The following is a 15,212-nucleotide window of genomic DNA, read 5'->3' as shown; positions in this document are numbered from 1 at the left end:
CCATTGAGTTAAGGAATTGAGAGTCTTGATGTGGAATTATCAGGGATAAGGGATTTGTCTCACTCACAAAGCCCAGGGCAGGTGGTGGTGTGCCCAAGGTCTGAGTGGGACAGAAGGCAATACCAGTCCTCCCCTTCCACACCACATCCATCTCTTGGCTTCTAGTGGGACACAAAGGCCCATTCTGGCTCTTTGGGGCTTTCTGTTCTCTTTGCAGTCCTAATCAGCTCCAATAGGCCTGAAATAGCCCTTCCCAAAAACTAGATGTGTTGCAGTCACTGGAAATACAAAAGCACTCGGTTCCCCTCATCCCAGCTCCTGCCATACTCTTGGGGCCAAGATACTGAAGGCAGAGGTGGGCTTTTTCCTTATGGCTTTTGACTCCAGTCAGAATAAATCATGTCCAAGTATCCCAAAAGAAAACCTTATAAAGTCTGCATATAGGTAAGTGGGCTGCAAAACCTCTAATAATGTATTTATTTATAGTCCTAGATAATCCTTCTGCACTAACAGGCACACTAGTACTCAAATTAGAAGGGCTGTTCATGACTCCATGAATGTCTTCTACAGTCTAAAAGCTTTCTAAATGAGGTACACAACCATTAACAAGGTAAATATATTTGTAGATTTGTTCGGGCAATTACAGGCATTTAAGAAACAATGCATAATAATGGATGTGAATCTAATAAGCCATTGCTAATTAAATGTATTAATGTCACTTTATAAAATGAACGCATCTGGCTGATACGTTAAAGCTGGTTTTGTTCTGTAAATAACTGAGCGGTAATACTTTGCATCACTGGGCATTGCCTGTGCCTGTTAACAGCAGCAATAAATTTGCCAATCTAGGGACCACCAGCCGACTTCTCCCTTCTTGTGTCTGTTCCACGTTTCCCTTTGCATTCAAAAGTTGGCACCGTGCAAATGAAAGGACTATATTTTTTAATCTTATTTTTCCTTGTTAAAAACTGAGATGTGGTTTCTTGATCAGGACAAGTCCTAGAATATGCACCAGCCCAGCAGACTCGCCTTGATTTCCCCTCTGGCCCATCAGGCCAGTAGCTCCCACAGCAGCAGGATGAAGAGCTGTGCCCACCCCAGCCAGCACTGCTGAGAACGCTGCCATTTGTTGTCATTTGTTCTCTCTGCAGGTAAGCACAAAACACTGAAAGCTGATGAAAACAGCTTTGATATCAGACAGGGGTTTTAGCATTGAACTGGGACCACTTGGACTCTGATCACCAGCCATGGCTATGGGCTAAATCCTACATCACCAAGGTGCAGCATAAGGTTGTGTGCCCCCAAGTGTCACCTCACACCCCAAACTCAGGGTATGGAAAGGAACTGTCTCTGGACCTTCTCCAGTGAGGTACAACCCTGCAGGATGCTGTGCTCAAGCCAAACCAAAATCCTATTGCTCCAAACTCCAATGTGCTGCAAACCACAGATCCTCCAATGTGGAGGGAGCTCACAAATAGAAAAAGCTCACCTTTGACTAATGCATAACTCCTAATGAATAGCCTGGCCAGCTGTAGTTAATTGCCTGTTTTAGGCAGATATGGCTGGAAAACCTCATGCCTGTCAGACTTTTTTCTCTCCCCCCGAAGCACCAAATTACTCACTCTCCTCTTGTAGCATTTTGCAGCCAACTCTTTTCTGTGATGATTTTCAAAGGATGAAGAATGAGCACCCTGGTGACATTTCTAGTATCTATAAATATCTCCCCACTACCCTGCCTGCCCAACTGGTGAATTATGCAGGGAGATATATATAATAAAACAATCGGATCCATTTTGTTGTCAACATCCCATTCTTCAGCCGGTAAGAGAGCAGCCCAGGCTGATGCTCTGCAAAGAACAAGCAGTGCCTGGAGAACCAGCGAGCTTATCCTTCCCTGTAGGTACATGGGCATCTCAGAAGGCAACACTGAGCAGAGAGAGGCTCTGCTATGCTGGAAAAAGGAAGAGGGTTTTATAAAGAGAGGAAGCAAGGAGTTTAGAACAGAATGGCAGGAAACCCCACATACATGGAGAAGCTTGTGATGAAAGGAGCAGTTAAGAAATATCAAAGGACTAACCCAGAAATGCCACCTGGAACACGATGCACATACTGTACATTCCGCTCTTGCTCGTATGTATAAACTCAGCAGTGCTATGTTTATGCAACTAAAGCCCCTGCACTGTCAAGTATATGGAGAATGTAATGCACTCAGCTTGCAAAGCTGGGGGAAGTGAACAGTTTTTATCTATGCATCTAATTGGCAGGTTTTAACTTAAATTGGAAGGAATTAATTTAGTAGCATAGCTTTTCCCAGCTAACAGACCTCTTCTAGCCAGAGACTGGGTACTTGGAGCAGTCTGCAGACCTGGCTATCTCACGGGTTAGGAGTACCTCTTAAATAAGAAGCCTCAGTCAGCTCTCTCCCCTGCATTACAGATGTCTTTTGCTAAGCCCCAACTTGCTGCCTAGCAATTCAACTGAGCTCTTGCCAGAAAGGGTCTTCCTCTTACCTTGCTCCTGAAGGTCACCACTCTCCAGGTCTGCAAAGAGATTTTGCATCTCTGCATTCCTGCAGGAAGACATCTGCTATGTTGCTCAGCACGAGTCACTCTGTGACTCCTGAAAAGCCCTGCACTGCTCTGGATTGACACTGGATGTTCCCATCAGTGTAAGCTGAGGTCACCTAAAAGCCTCACCTAATATAAGTTTGATATCAGTTTGATATGAGACTGTGAGAAACTCACCACTGCCCTCAGAACTGCTTCAGGCTCCATGCATCCATCCCTTGTTTTCATCCGTAAGCAAAGGAAGGCCTTCAAGACCCCTCTTTGCCAACACATACATGGTGAGGTGGGAGAGCCAAGACCCTAATGGACTATGAGTATTGGGGCAACTCAAGAGGTCTTCAGATCTCTCCATGCTGAGGACCCCCACCCTATGAACCCCATAGCTACCTGCAAACAGGATCCCGGAGATCTCAGTGCCACCACATAGGAACAGAACTGGTCAGTGATGGCCTCACTCCCCACTTGGTGCCAACACATGAGCCTGCTCAGGGCCAGCTCTGGAGGGCCTCAAAATGTCATGGAGCTCAGTGACCCTGGAGATGGGTCTGGTCATAGCCAGGAGGGTTGGTCTGCAATAAGACTGCAATCTGGCAGTCTGTTTGGGAGGGGAAGTTTGAGGGATTAAATGCACGATGCTGGCTTCCAATACCAGGCCAGGTGCAATGATTTTCATTAATAAATTTCTATCATTACCAAGAATTCTTAAATAAACTCCAGGCTGTATTTCTACTGTTCGATACATTCATCACATTAGATGTTAATATTATTTTCAACAGTTACAAAATTTACAGGACTATTAGCAAGAAACATCCACCACACCTGCTGGGTTCGGTTATACATAAAGCAAAGAGATGTTCACATACAGAAAAGAACAAAGTCCAAAGAATTTCACACATCACTGAATACCTGTGGATACTGGAGAAGCCCCTGGATTTTAAAACTACTTGAAACACAACACAGAAATAAACTTTGAATTCAGATTTGAGCTTAGCACTCTCTGGATACAGCAGATATGGGTGTGGGTTTGGGCCTTTATGTGCAGGAACAGTAGGACACTGATGTACAGCAGACAAGAATGTGGGCCAGATGCCACTGCCCTCTCTGAGCTCCCATACAGGCACTACACACACTGGTAGGTCTGAGAAAGACATTGCTAGGGATGTTAACTGAGACTCTCTGCTGCTGAGCCTAGATCTGCAGAAGCAGTGCCACACCAGCAAGCACCCACTTGCATGGGGTTTCTCGAGTTTTAAGGTTAAAAGTCCACACGTAAGTTGGTCCTCTTTGGCGTGTTTTGTATACAGGACATGGGTACATACTACGGGTATCTTGCTTGTCAGCAGGAATGGCTTTGATGAAAATGACAGGCATGGCCGGGGTCAGTTCCTTGAGCCTGGCATCCGTGATTATCCCGGTCTGAAAAGGAAAGAAGAGGTCTTAGATTGCCAAAATCTTCATCAGCATGATGTATGATCAATGGTAATGGTTATATAAGCTGATCTTAATGGAGATCTCTCTTGAGATCAGGGGGTGGCTGCACTATTTGAGGCAAGCAGGGCCTGGATTGAGCACCTACCCTGTTTCACTAGTAATCACTCTCAAGTTTGCTTATTCCAAGGGGACTGGTACAAACTGATACCTGCCCCCCCAGGTGTCCAAACCCACAAAATACCTCAGCAGAAATCTGTGAGGGTTCCTATCTATGTCTGGATCCAGCACCATCGTTCTCATGCAGCTCTTAGTCAAGGTTCTGTCAGACCAGAATCATCTCATGGGGAATGAGGCTGCCTTGAGGGGCTACAGGAGAGCTGGGGGAGGCAGGGAGTGCAGTGATTGCACAGGGGTAGTGGTTTCAAACTAAAAGATAGGAGATTTAGGTTGGATATAAGGAGGAAGCTCTATAACCACAGGCCCTGGCACTGCTGCCCTAAGAGCTGTGGGTGCCCCATCCCTGGAGGTTCCCAAGGCCATGGATGGGCCCTGGGCAACCTGAGCTGGTGGGGGCAATCAGCCCATCACAGGATGGAATTGGATGGGCTTTAAGATCCCTTCCAACCCAACCATTCTGTGGTTCTGTGATTCTGTAAGCATTGCTTATGCTTAAACCAGCTGCAGACACCTGAGCAGGGCTCTGGTTGGACTCACTGCACCAGCAAGCTTTGAGTGTGATCTGGGGTATGTTTCTGTACTGTGTACTGAGCAGAGGAGATGATTTATGGTGCCCCAGAGGTACTGCAGGCTTGTTTTCCCTCTCGCAGGTGCTCACATCTCCACAGGGGATTCAGATGGACTGTTCCTGAGGGAATGTGATCTTAAACAAGCCCACATTATCCTCTCCAAAGCAATGCTCTTGCTCAGCAGGCTGCCCAAGCCGGGAGAAAGATGGTTTGCTGTGAGGGCATGAAATGAGCTGGTTCCGCTAACTCAGGTATCTCTGGCAACTTATGTTTCTCTTTCTGGCAATAAAACGCACTCCACATCAGTCAACTTCCAGGAAAGTCTGCAAAATTGCTTAACGGAGGCTAGAGAGAGCAAATGAAAACAAATACAGGAAAGCAAAATAAAACTGAGTGCTAAAACTGCCTCTCTCTGCAGCTGAGCTTCACATATCATTATTATATCAAATGCTCTCGGATCAGAGTTGTGGGGAGAGATTCAACCTCTCCAACAGTTTGCTTAGTTCTGCAAATGAGGGAAGCAAAATAATCCCCCTTGCAATACAGCTCAGTTTAATTGTACTAAAACCATCTGTTCTCCTAAGCTAATGACAAACCCAGCTCTGATTTAGGATTCTGTGATTTCCAATGTGCTGAACAAACATTAAATAATTCTTACGGTAGCTTGTGAAGGAGCTATTTATCAAGTATTACTACGTGCTCTTAAAATCCACATCTTTCATTTCCAAGGTTGTATTTTGATCAGAACTTTTATTTTACTGATGATAAATCAAATTTCCATGATATATTCTACCCATTTCTACGTTAACAAGATCTGATATCTCTACGGAACTTATCGCCATGTTATGGCTGGGCTGATTTGCATTTGCATTTTTTATCGCTCTCATGATCAGGAATTAATTCCATTCTGAAAGCAGTTTTCTCTACCTATTGCCAAAGCACACCCAGTAAAAAGCCCCTGTTCTGTGCTCAGGGAGCTCCAGGTCTCAGATCCTAAAGAAATCTCCACTTGTTTGTCCTGGCCTCTCAACAGGCAATTTGAAGACTGGACATAATACACTGCCACAAAGCAGTGGGTCAAAGGACATGGGAAGAGCTGCCCCAAGCCAGGGGTGATGACAGATGGACCCAGAACACACACAGTGAACCAGGGGCCAACATCCCTTCTCACTCAAAAAGACTTTGAGATTTTCTTAGCACAGGTGCATCTGCACCACTTCTTACTTAAGGCCTTTAAGCCACCAAACCTTTCTGCATGGCTTGGCTGCCTATCAGAGTTGGCTCTGATAGGGGTCCCCTCCACAGCTGCCTTGTACAGTTTTCACTGGAGACCCCTTCTCCAGTTCTCAGCTCACACAGACTTAGGCATTACTGACAGCTGCAGGCAGAGGCTCCATGTCACGTCCCATCTCAGCCCTCCAGGAGAGATTTCAGTCCCTGGTGCACAAGATTTGGTGCATTCACTGCCTCTGCAGAAGGTCGAGGCCAGCTGTGATGGCCAAATATTGCAGCACTGGTCTGTATCAGAGCTGGGCTGCACACTGATGTTGTTTTTATCTATATCAGCTTCTGGGAAGCATCTCAGATAAAAAAATGAGTTGTGTGTAACTGGTTCCAAAGATACTGAGCTCCTTTAGCCACCAGATGAATGCATGGTGTCCCTTCTAAGCTTCTCTGCTGGTTGAAAACTGTTCCTTTGCACAGGATTGGCCTTAGAAAGTCCAGGGAACTTGAGAGTGCACTTGACCCCACTGTCAATGTCATCGATGAAGATATGAAAGAGCATTGGTCCCAGCATTGACCCCTGGGGGTCACCACTCATTACTGATCTCCATCCTGACATGGAGCCATTGACCACCACTCTCTGGACTCAATCCTGCAGCCAATCCCATGTCCATTGAACACTCCACCCATCAAATCCACATCTTTCCCATTTGCGGAGAAGGATGTCATGGGGTAACACTGTCAAAGGCCTTACTGAAATCCAGATTGATGACATGAGTGGCTCTTCCTTTGTCCATTGATGCGCCAACATCATCACAAAAGGGCCATCATGTTGGTCAAGCAGGAACTCTCTCCTCACTCAGTGCAGCCCAGGCAAGCCTAAGGGCTAGACATCCATGGTGTAGGCAGTGTGGTATGACAGAGGCACAGCACACTCAGGGCACACACCCAGCATCAAACCCTCCACTCTGGGGAGCAACATTACCAGGAATCCCAGGGCTTCAGACAAATTGTCTCAGTGTCACCCACCCGTCTCTCACTGAGCTCTACCGACTTTAATGGTGCTACAGCAACAGATCATGCGGACCCAAAATAACCTGTGTGGTTTCATTTCATTTAATAGCTGCCTGCTGTTTAGCAATGAATGTTTTATAAATTTAAGACACCCAAGGGCAAACATAAATGTTTAAATAAATAGAAAAATGTGAGTAGGAGAAGAACATGGAGGGAATTTTCCCCCTTTCTGGAGTCAAAACCTAACTGTGAAATATTAGTTTAAAAGTGAAGGTGTTTCCCAGCAGAGCTCCTTTAACCACAACCTGCCATTCTTACCAGAGGATTAATTTGGAAGGAGTGTGCAACCCAAAATAACTATGCAGCAGTTTTAATAATCCTGCATCCATTAATGTATACTGGCGCTCACTGGGTTACAGCTAAAATGAATAGTTCCACTGTGTGGAAATGATATTTCAATGTTTGGAGCAACATGTGAGAATATTCTTTTCTTCGCTGAAATAAATTGAAGCGTGATACCGAGAGATTATGAATGGTCATATAAATGTAATTGCTCAGTATCTTTCAATCTCAAGGAAAACATAACCAGGAAAACACATTCAGTAAAGCCTGGATGGCCTCTGAAGAAAAACTGCACTGCTGGAAGCAGTTGCCCATGCAAGATATTGGAGGGAACAGAGGAAAGAAGCCACGTGATCCCCAAAAGACTTCTGGATTCCCTCCACCAAAACATCCCATTCTTCACGTTCATTATCACCTGAGAGAGGTGATAACCTTGGCAGAAGCCACTCCTAGTAATGGTGGTAATGATGGTAAGAGGAAACAGAAGTCACTGGAATTTGTTTTTAATGGATCATTTGACATGCAAGACTAGGATGTCTTTTAAAAATTCTGCTATTCTGTTGTGTTTGGCTGATTTGATCAGCTTAAAATGTTATTTCTTGAGGGTAACTGAAATCCAGTGCTCCCTACAGCAGGGGGCTGCAAGAGTTTTCATATGGCATCCACAGTGGGCAGGAAGCTGTAGGATCAGGGCTTGGGCAATGGACCAGGCTGGTCTTCACACTGCTGCACTGACTTCTGTTGTCAGCAGAGCCAAAACCAACAAGGGTGACAACCTGTCCCTATTACTCTTTATGGTAAGCTGCTGATGGAGTCTTTGGCAATGCTTTTCACTGCTTTCCAGACCCAAACGTAGATGTTGGGTCCCAGAGGGAAACCATCCTTTGCTTTGCCCTTCACAGGGATTTGTGATAAAACGCACTGGATGCCATCAGACAGTGAGTTCTACTCGTTGCCTAATTTCCTACCCTTTGTAGAAAACTATTGCACAGAGAGAGCTAAAAAATAAATGGAGAGTATTATATTTGAATTACAGGATGGGGTGTAGCATACAGCAGGCATGGTCCCTCTAGTCAGCATCCTACTACTAAGCCCCACAGTAGATAACAGAGGATCTTCAAGGTTAAGGCTCTGAAGAGCTGCCTCTGAAAGTAAAGCCTGCTCCTGCAAGAGGGCAAACTTGACACAGATAAGTAAGTTCTGAGTGACCCACTTTGATCAGCCCTAACTCTCTCACACATCACTGGCAGCAGGAACAGTGAGCTGGCTGCCCAGAGGATGAGCTGCATGAATCACTGTCATTTAATTCTCATGTGCAGCACAAATTGGGATTTGTGGTACTAACAGGCTGGGCAACGCAGAGGACCGGCCCAGTGGGGATTTGTCAGCCTAATGGCTCTCCTAATGGCAAACTGAACTAACAGCTGACAACTGTCAGAAGGGATGACAGGGACAGCTGTGCTCCACTGGGATGCTGTAGCACCAGGAGTGCTCTAAGAAGAGTCAGCTACGTGGGCAGGAAGCAGCAGGTAAGCATACCTCCCTGCATGTGCCCTCTCCAGGCTCTCACTCTGGCTGCCCTGGGGCTGGCTGTGTCACAGCTGAAGGGCATTGGGGTGCATCCAGAAAAGGGAAGGAAAACAAGGGGTACCCCTGCTGTCTGCTCATCCAGGATCTGAGCCCCCACACCACACTCTGAGCCTGCCTGGATTGTGCAGGTTAGAGCTCCATGACAGCTTTACCTGACACCCTCAGGGGGTGGCTGAAGGATGCAGCTCAATTTTGGTCACAAGCTCTATTTATGCAGGTGACATCCTGGACCACTCAGCAACAGATGGACAGCAGTCTGGAGTTGGCACGTACAACCCATTTAGCCATACAACTCATTTACCTATACAACCCATAAGGATATGAAGATGTAGGAAATCAGGGTCCTCTCTCCCCAGGGGTCAGAGCAGTGACACTAGAAGTGTCATGTAACTTTTGAAGGCAGCAATGAAATCACAACCATGCGAAGATGCAGGTGTTGAAAGAACACCATGTCTTCTGCCTTTAGAGACACCATGAGATGGCCAGCTTGAACTCCCTTTATCACCATGAAATGATGATTCACCTGACCATACTGTATCTGCATCCTAGGGCTGCAGAGGAGGGACCCACTTCTTTCCCAGTCCTACAGAGGCAGCACAGACATCTACTTTAGACAAATGTCTGCCTGGGCTGGGAAGTTTCTTGGAGTACAATACCAAATAATGAGGGCATAATGCTCAAGCCATCTACTGATATAACAGACCTGGTGAGCTCACCTGTGCATCCCAGCGTGCACCCTCCATGAACAAACCATGGATGTAAGCCCCTTCCCGAGGAGGACTGGCAAAATCTTCCCGGTTCTTCTTTGTCACATCACACTGCAAGGTCATCTTGTCCAAAGGCCACTCGTTCTTTCTGGCTGTGGACTGCATGATGGCTGTCAGGAATGACTGAGGATTAAAAAACCCAGCAAGCCACACTGCAGAAGGCAATGAAAAGTCTCCTGTCCACATCTCCAGCTCCTTGATGCGAGTGAGGAGGTCAGCAAACCACATTCCCAGGCTGGCCGTGGAAGGATAAGCCTTCTTCACCCAAGACTCTGGCACCATGTCCAAGAACAGGGCGTTGAGCAAGTTCTCCATCTCACTTGTCATGGTCAGTTCTCCCTGAGTAAGAGAGGGCACAGTCAGCAGCAGCAACATTTAACCTGAACATAACCTGCTTGGCAGCAGAGGCTGAGCAAATATGGAAGAGCATGGCACCCTACACTGTCCCTAGTGTTCACATACTGCAAATTTCTTCATGAGTTTTAGGTGTTCACAAATACCATCTACTGCAGTTTCATGTTCACAACAGCCTCATCTCCCCTCTTGTAAAAATACTTCTTGGAGAAAAAGCTGGGTAAGGCTGACAGTGAGCAGAGCTGTCCTTCAGCTGTCCCACTGTTGGTTCTGCTTTCTCTCATTGACTGAAGATCTTTACAGGACACACTGACAGAGATGTAGAACTGTTCCCACCAATGTTACCAGGGCAGCTCTCTGGTAATCTACTCCAAAAATAGTCCAAGTATTTGCTATACCAAGTCCTATCCCCCTCCTCCCTTATTACTTTGCAGTGCAAGTCTTTCTTTTTGAATTCACATCTTGCCTTCAAATGTAATCACAGCTTCTTTCACAGCAGGGAAACACACAACAAATTAAGATATGATTCAGCCAAGTGGGAGACAGAGAGTCTTGACTTTTCCTCTACCCAGCAGATGACTATTTTTAAAGCTTTTAGAAATACATATCAGGTTGGCCTGGACGGGAGAAGAGCTGGAACATTTGCACAGACAAAAAAGGGGCTCTGCATAATGACATCCCTCTTGAACTTCTGTTACTCTGCAGTAGGGCCCCAGTGTCTGATCGCTGATCATTAAGAAAACCCCTGCTGAGTCCAGCTGAAATCACCTTCAGTGCATTGAAGAGCTGCCTGGACAGCAGTGATGCAGCTGATAGAGGCTGAGAAGAGCAGCAGCAGTCTGTGGGACAAAGGGATGGGGCTCATTACCTGCTGAGAACAGCCTGCAGCTGCTGGGCCCCAGGGGTGACATGCCATGGGGCACAGCCCCCAGGAGCACCTGGGGGGGAGTCAAGGTTGAGTACAGGCTGGCAGATTGGACTCTATGACTGCAGCACTGTTTGCATGCTAATGGTGGAGGACCTGTGCCACCAAGAAAAGAGCTGCAGGTGGTCAGCAGACTGCTTAGCATCTGAGATGGTGAGAAAGACCAACTGGATCTTCTCTGAGAGACTCCAGCTACAACAGGAGCCTCAGAGCCTGCCCGTGTTGGAGGAAGGGCAGAGTCTATGTCTACCAAGTGGGAAATTGAGACTGTTACAACCAATGGTGGAAGCTCGTGACTTCCAGCAGTGAGAGGGAGGCTCCTGCTCCCCCTACAGCTGCAAAATAGGTTCAGTGCATAGCCAGGAGATGATGGGCTGGCAGCTCTGCCCACCAAAGTGCCCATGATGGCAGCACAGGGCAGAGCAGCAAGAGACAGCAATAGTTGATCCTATGCTGCTGAGGAGAGAGGTCCCCTTCTGCCAACCTGTCTTGTAGCCTGGGAACCTTTGCAGCATGCTGTGAGCTTGGATTCAGGACATGCCTAGAAATACCTGATAGTAGGAAGTGAAAAAGATGGAACCAGACACTTCTCAGTGAGCAGTGATGGGACAGGAGGGTGTGGGGACAATTTGAAATACAGGAGATCCTGCTGAAATACTCCTTTTTTACTGTGAGGGTGGTCCAACACTGGCACATGTTGCTCAGAGAGGCAGCGGAATCTCCATCGTTGGAGATACTGAAAACCCACCTGGGCACAGTCCTGGGCAACCTGCTCCCACTGAGCCCACTTTGAGCAGGGGAGGATTGGATCTGCAAATGCAGGCAGAGCTTGTGATGCCCTTCACTATTTAAACCTTTGCATGTTCCATGCTGAGATAGAGGGCACAATGCACCACAGCAGTCTGGAGACATAGTTAACACTGCGTCCATTACAAACGCTTCCTTTTGTCCCCTTAACATTTTGCTAACATTTATCTGACTTACAGTTTCTCTTTCCCTCAGGCTGAGTGTTTTTGGAAAGATTAACTGAAATCAGTTGCGCCATTGCTGAGAACGAGGGCGAGGGAACTGGGTCAGTCTGTTCACATTAACAAATTCCAACTGCTCTTTCACAGGACTTCAGTGCCTCCAGCCACGAGGGCAGCAGAGGTGCCCTTTGCTGGGGCCACGAAAATCTATGAGGCTTTAGCAAAAGTTGAAATCCTTTTAGAGCAGCCTCTTGACACGTGTTTAGCAAAGCTTGTCAGCGTCCAGCAGTTACAAAAAGCTTTGCAATTTCTACACCAACCGCACTGTTTCCCTGCAGAGCTCTGATATGCTGGCTGTACCTACAGGCTCCAGCAGGATGAGATCACAGCCAGGGGCCCAGGAAGACAAGTTATGAGCAAGGTTTCCCCGTGGATTTGTGGTGGGCAGAGATCTCAAGGCTATTTGTGTTAAGCTAGAAGCAGCAAATGAGGTTAAATGAATGGTTTGGTGCAAGCAGGACAATTTGCAGTTAGTCCTAAACCAAGAGGAAGAGCTGCATCTGCCTTTCCAAAGGCTCAGCCAGCCAGGGAGCAGCCCACGTTCCCATTCTCTGTTCCTGTTCAGTGGTTTGACACTTGTGGGGAACCTCCAAACTGCAGAATGGCTGGTAAAAGGACTTTAAATCCCCGAGTAATTCTGAACAACGTGGGTCAAACACAAGTAAGAGATGTTTGCTGCATAGGTGTTCACTACGTGGTGATAAAGTGACATAAAGGCAGTGTCCCTGTCCCATGGGTCATCACCTCCCATCTCAGGAGAACTCAGACCCCACCAGGATCATGTTTCCTGTCCCATAGGCAGCTCTGGTTAATGCCATGGTGAGACCAGGCCCCAAATTGGTGGCCAACGGGTCACTGGATGGAACAGGCAGAAGCATCCTTCACTCATGGAGAGTTTCTGCAGCAGGTAGAAATGTTGCAAAACACACACAAGCACTCAGACTGATTGAAAAACACAACCCTCATAATCACACATCCTGTCTAATTTTACTTTCAGGAAACAAATGAATTAGCAAATGTAATTCTGGGGAAAGCTTGAGAAAAGCAATTTTTAAAGCCTGTGCACTTGAGCACACTTGTTGGAACCTCCTGCGAGGGTTCAAAGCATCCAGGGCTGCTCTCTCATACAGTTGCTCAATCACAATTACGCATACATTTGCATTTCAGATGCTGAATACTAAAATGCATCCGGACTGATTCAAGTTACAGGCTTTTTTTTCCCCCAAGCACTGGGAGTAATTTTCATTAAAGACACCCTTGAAGGAAATCCCAACCAGCCTGCAGACATCCCCTCAAGATGAGCAGACTATTGTCACCAATTGTTTTCTCAGTTTATGGTTATTTTCGCTCCGTGCAGCCAAATACCAGCAAGGCCTGATGGAATTTGGTCTCACTATATCCTTCTACAATATTTATTACCTTCATTTTGGAAGCTTATCCTTCACTGAAGCTGCAAAATAGAAAAGCTGCTCACAGAAATGGCACTGGACAGAACATCAGCACATGGGGGTTACAGCCCAGCCCTTGGCCTCACCAAATCCACCAAGAACAAAGGGCTTGGGAACACAGTGTGCCAGTTATTTTTGATGGCCACCAGTCTACTGCAATTGCTCTTTCTCTTCATGGGATGTCTACTATTCTGGGGCCAAACAATCGCTTTCCCTTAAACAGACACAATGAATGATTCAAAAATTGAAATGAGCTGTGACATTTCCAAATCTCCTTCTTTCTTTCAGCAGACAGTCAGCTGAAAACAATAGGACTGCAAAAGATACTAAGCTAAAAACAACAGCATCGCTTCCTCTGTGTTTCATTTATTATGTTCTGAAATCTGTGGCTCCTGTCGTGTAAATTCTCCTCCTCTGAGTGCTGTCAGTCAGGACCACAATGCAGGAGATTAATGTGCATCCTGTAGAAGTTGCTCTAAGAAGGAACAATTTAAGCAGGATTCCCCTTCCAAACTGAGTGTGAAAATCAGGCTGGGACAGCACCTGAGCCTTGGCTGTTACATGGCACCCATGGAGCAGGAAGGGCCCTTGGATGATACTGGGAGCAGCATGGGCCATGCACAACGTCCAGCTCAGCAGCCTCTGTGTGCAGACACAGAAGGATCACCCAGCAATGGCATCTCAAACCCTTCAACATCCTCAGCATCCTCAAGATTGAGAAATGCTAACACAAACCTGTACATCCCCTCTGTACTTTCAGTCTCAGAACTCTACCATCAGTACTGATGTTGATGGGACCAACACATGTAGCCCTTAGCACTTTGCAACAGATGCAGTCCCACTTCCCTGCCATGATTCACCGTAGAGCTTTGGGGAGAAACTGGCCCTGTCTATTACTGAGGGGGAACTGGGCTTGTTTAGCTTGAAGAAGAGAAGGCTCTGGTGGAGACCTCATTGTGGCCTTCCAATACTTGAAGAGAGAGTATAAACAGGAGGGGGAACGGCTGATTATGAGGGTGGCAGTGATAGGACAAGGGGGAATGGTTTTAAACTGAGACAGGGGAGGTTTAGGTTGGACATCAGGAGGAAGTTTTTCATCAGAGGGTGGTGACGCACTGGAACAGGTTGCCCAAGGAGGCTGTGGATGCCCCATCCCTGCAGGCATTCAAGGCCAGGCTGGATGTGGCTCTGGGCAGCCTGGTCTGGTGGTTGGTGACCCTGCACACAGCAGGGGGGTTGGAATTAGATGATCCTTGTGCTCCTTTTCAACCCAGGCCATTCTACAATTCTATGTTTCTTGCCTGATTTCCGTGGTATACATTGCCTGTGGTTTACTTAGGCCCCTGCTTCCCCTTAGTTCTCCTACAAATATTAAACATCTCACCCTTATCCACACTAAATCTAATCACTATACATTGTCGAAGTCACATTTAGGACATGTTTGGTGCTGGAGACATGAAACATTAAATCACTTCTTTCCACCTGTCTCAGGAAACAGGATTTTCAATTCCAAAGCCTCATGCTAGAAAATAAAGGAAACCTGTTTATAATAATTGACCACATAAATATCAACCTATTTTAAAATGGACTGCACATACCAGGCCACCGCCAAACACAGATGATATGTCTATCTCTTGCACCAAGCCAGCAAGCATCAGTGGTGAATGCAATGCAGCAGTGCTGTGCCAGTACTGACCCAGGCTGCTGGGTTCACAGCACGCAGCATGGCCAGGATTTAGTTCAGTCTTATCCTTGAGGCAAAGCCACCTGAAATCT

At 46.7% G+C, this 15,212-nt stretch overlaps 1 protein-coding gene across 3 annotated transcripts in view; it reads right to left on the bottom strand.

Annotated features, from left to right (window-relative positions):
- Positions 1-459: 459 nt before the first annotated feature.
- The window catches only part of DNAH9 (dynein axonemal heavy chain 9), a 158,611-nt gene continuing 143,858 nt past the window's right edge, over positions 460-15,212 (bottom strand). For 2 of the 3 annotated variants that reach the window (XM_032448311.1, XM_015880079.2), the window contains 2 exons: positions 9,631-10,020; positions 3,706-3,983 (listed from right to left, as the gene is read on the bottom strand). In XM_032448311.1, the coding sequence (XP_032304202.1) occupies positions 3,756-3,983; positions 9,631-10,020 (618 nt within the window). In that variant the 3' untranslated portion in view covers positions 3,706-3,755. Of the gene's footprint in view, positions 3,984-9,630; positions 10,021-15,212 lie in introns of all 3 variants that reach the window. The other variant, XM_015880078.2, reaches the window with a different exon arrangement.

Source organism: Coturnix japonica, chromosome 18 (assembly GCF_001577835.2).
Source record: "Coturnix japonica isolate 7356 chromosome 18, Coturnix japonica 2.1, whole genome shotgun sequence".
Lineage (NCBI taxonomy): Eukaryota > Metazoa > Chordata > Aves > Galliformes > Phasianidae > Coturnix > Coturnix japonica.
Note: the sequence above shows the minus strand (reverse complement) of the source record. Positions and strands in the feature narration are given on the sequence as shown.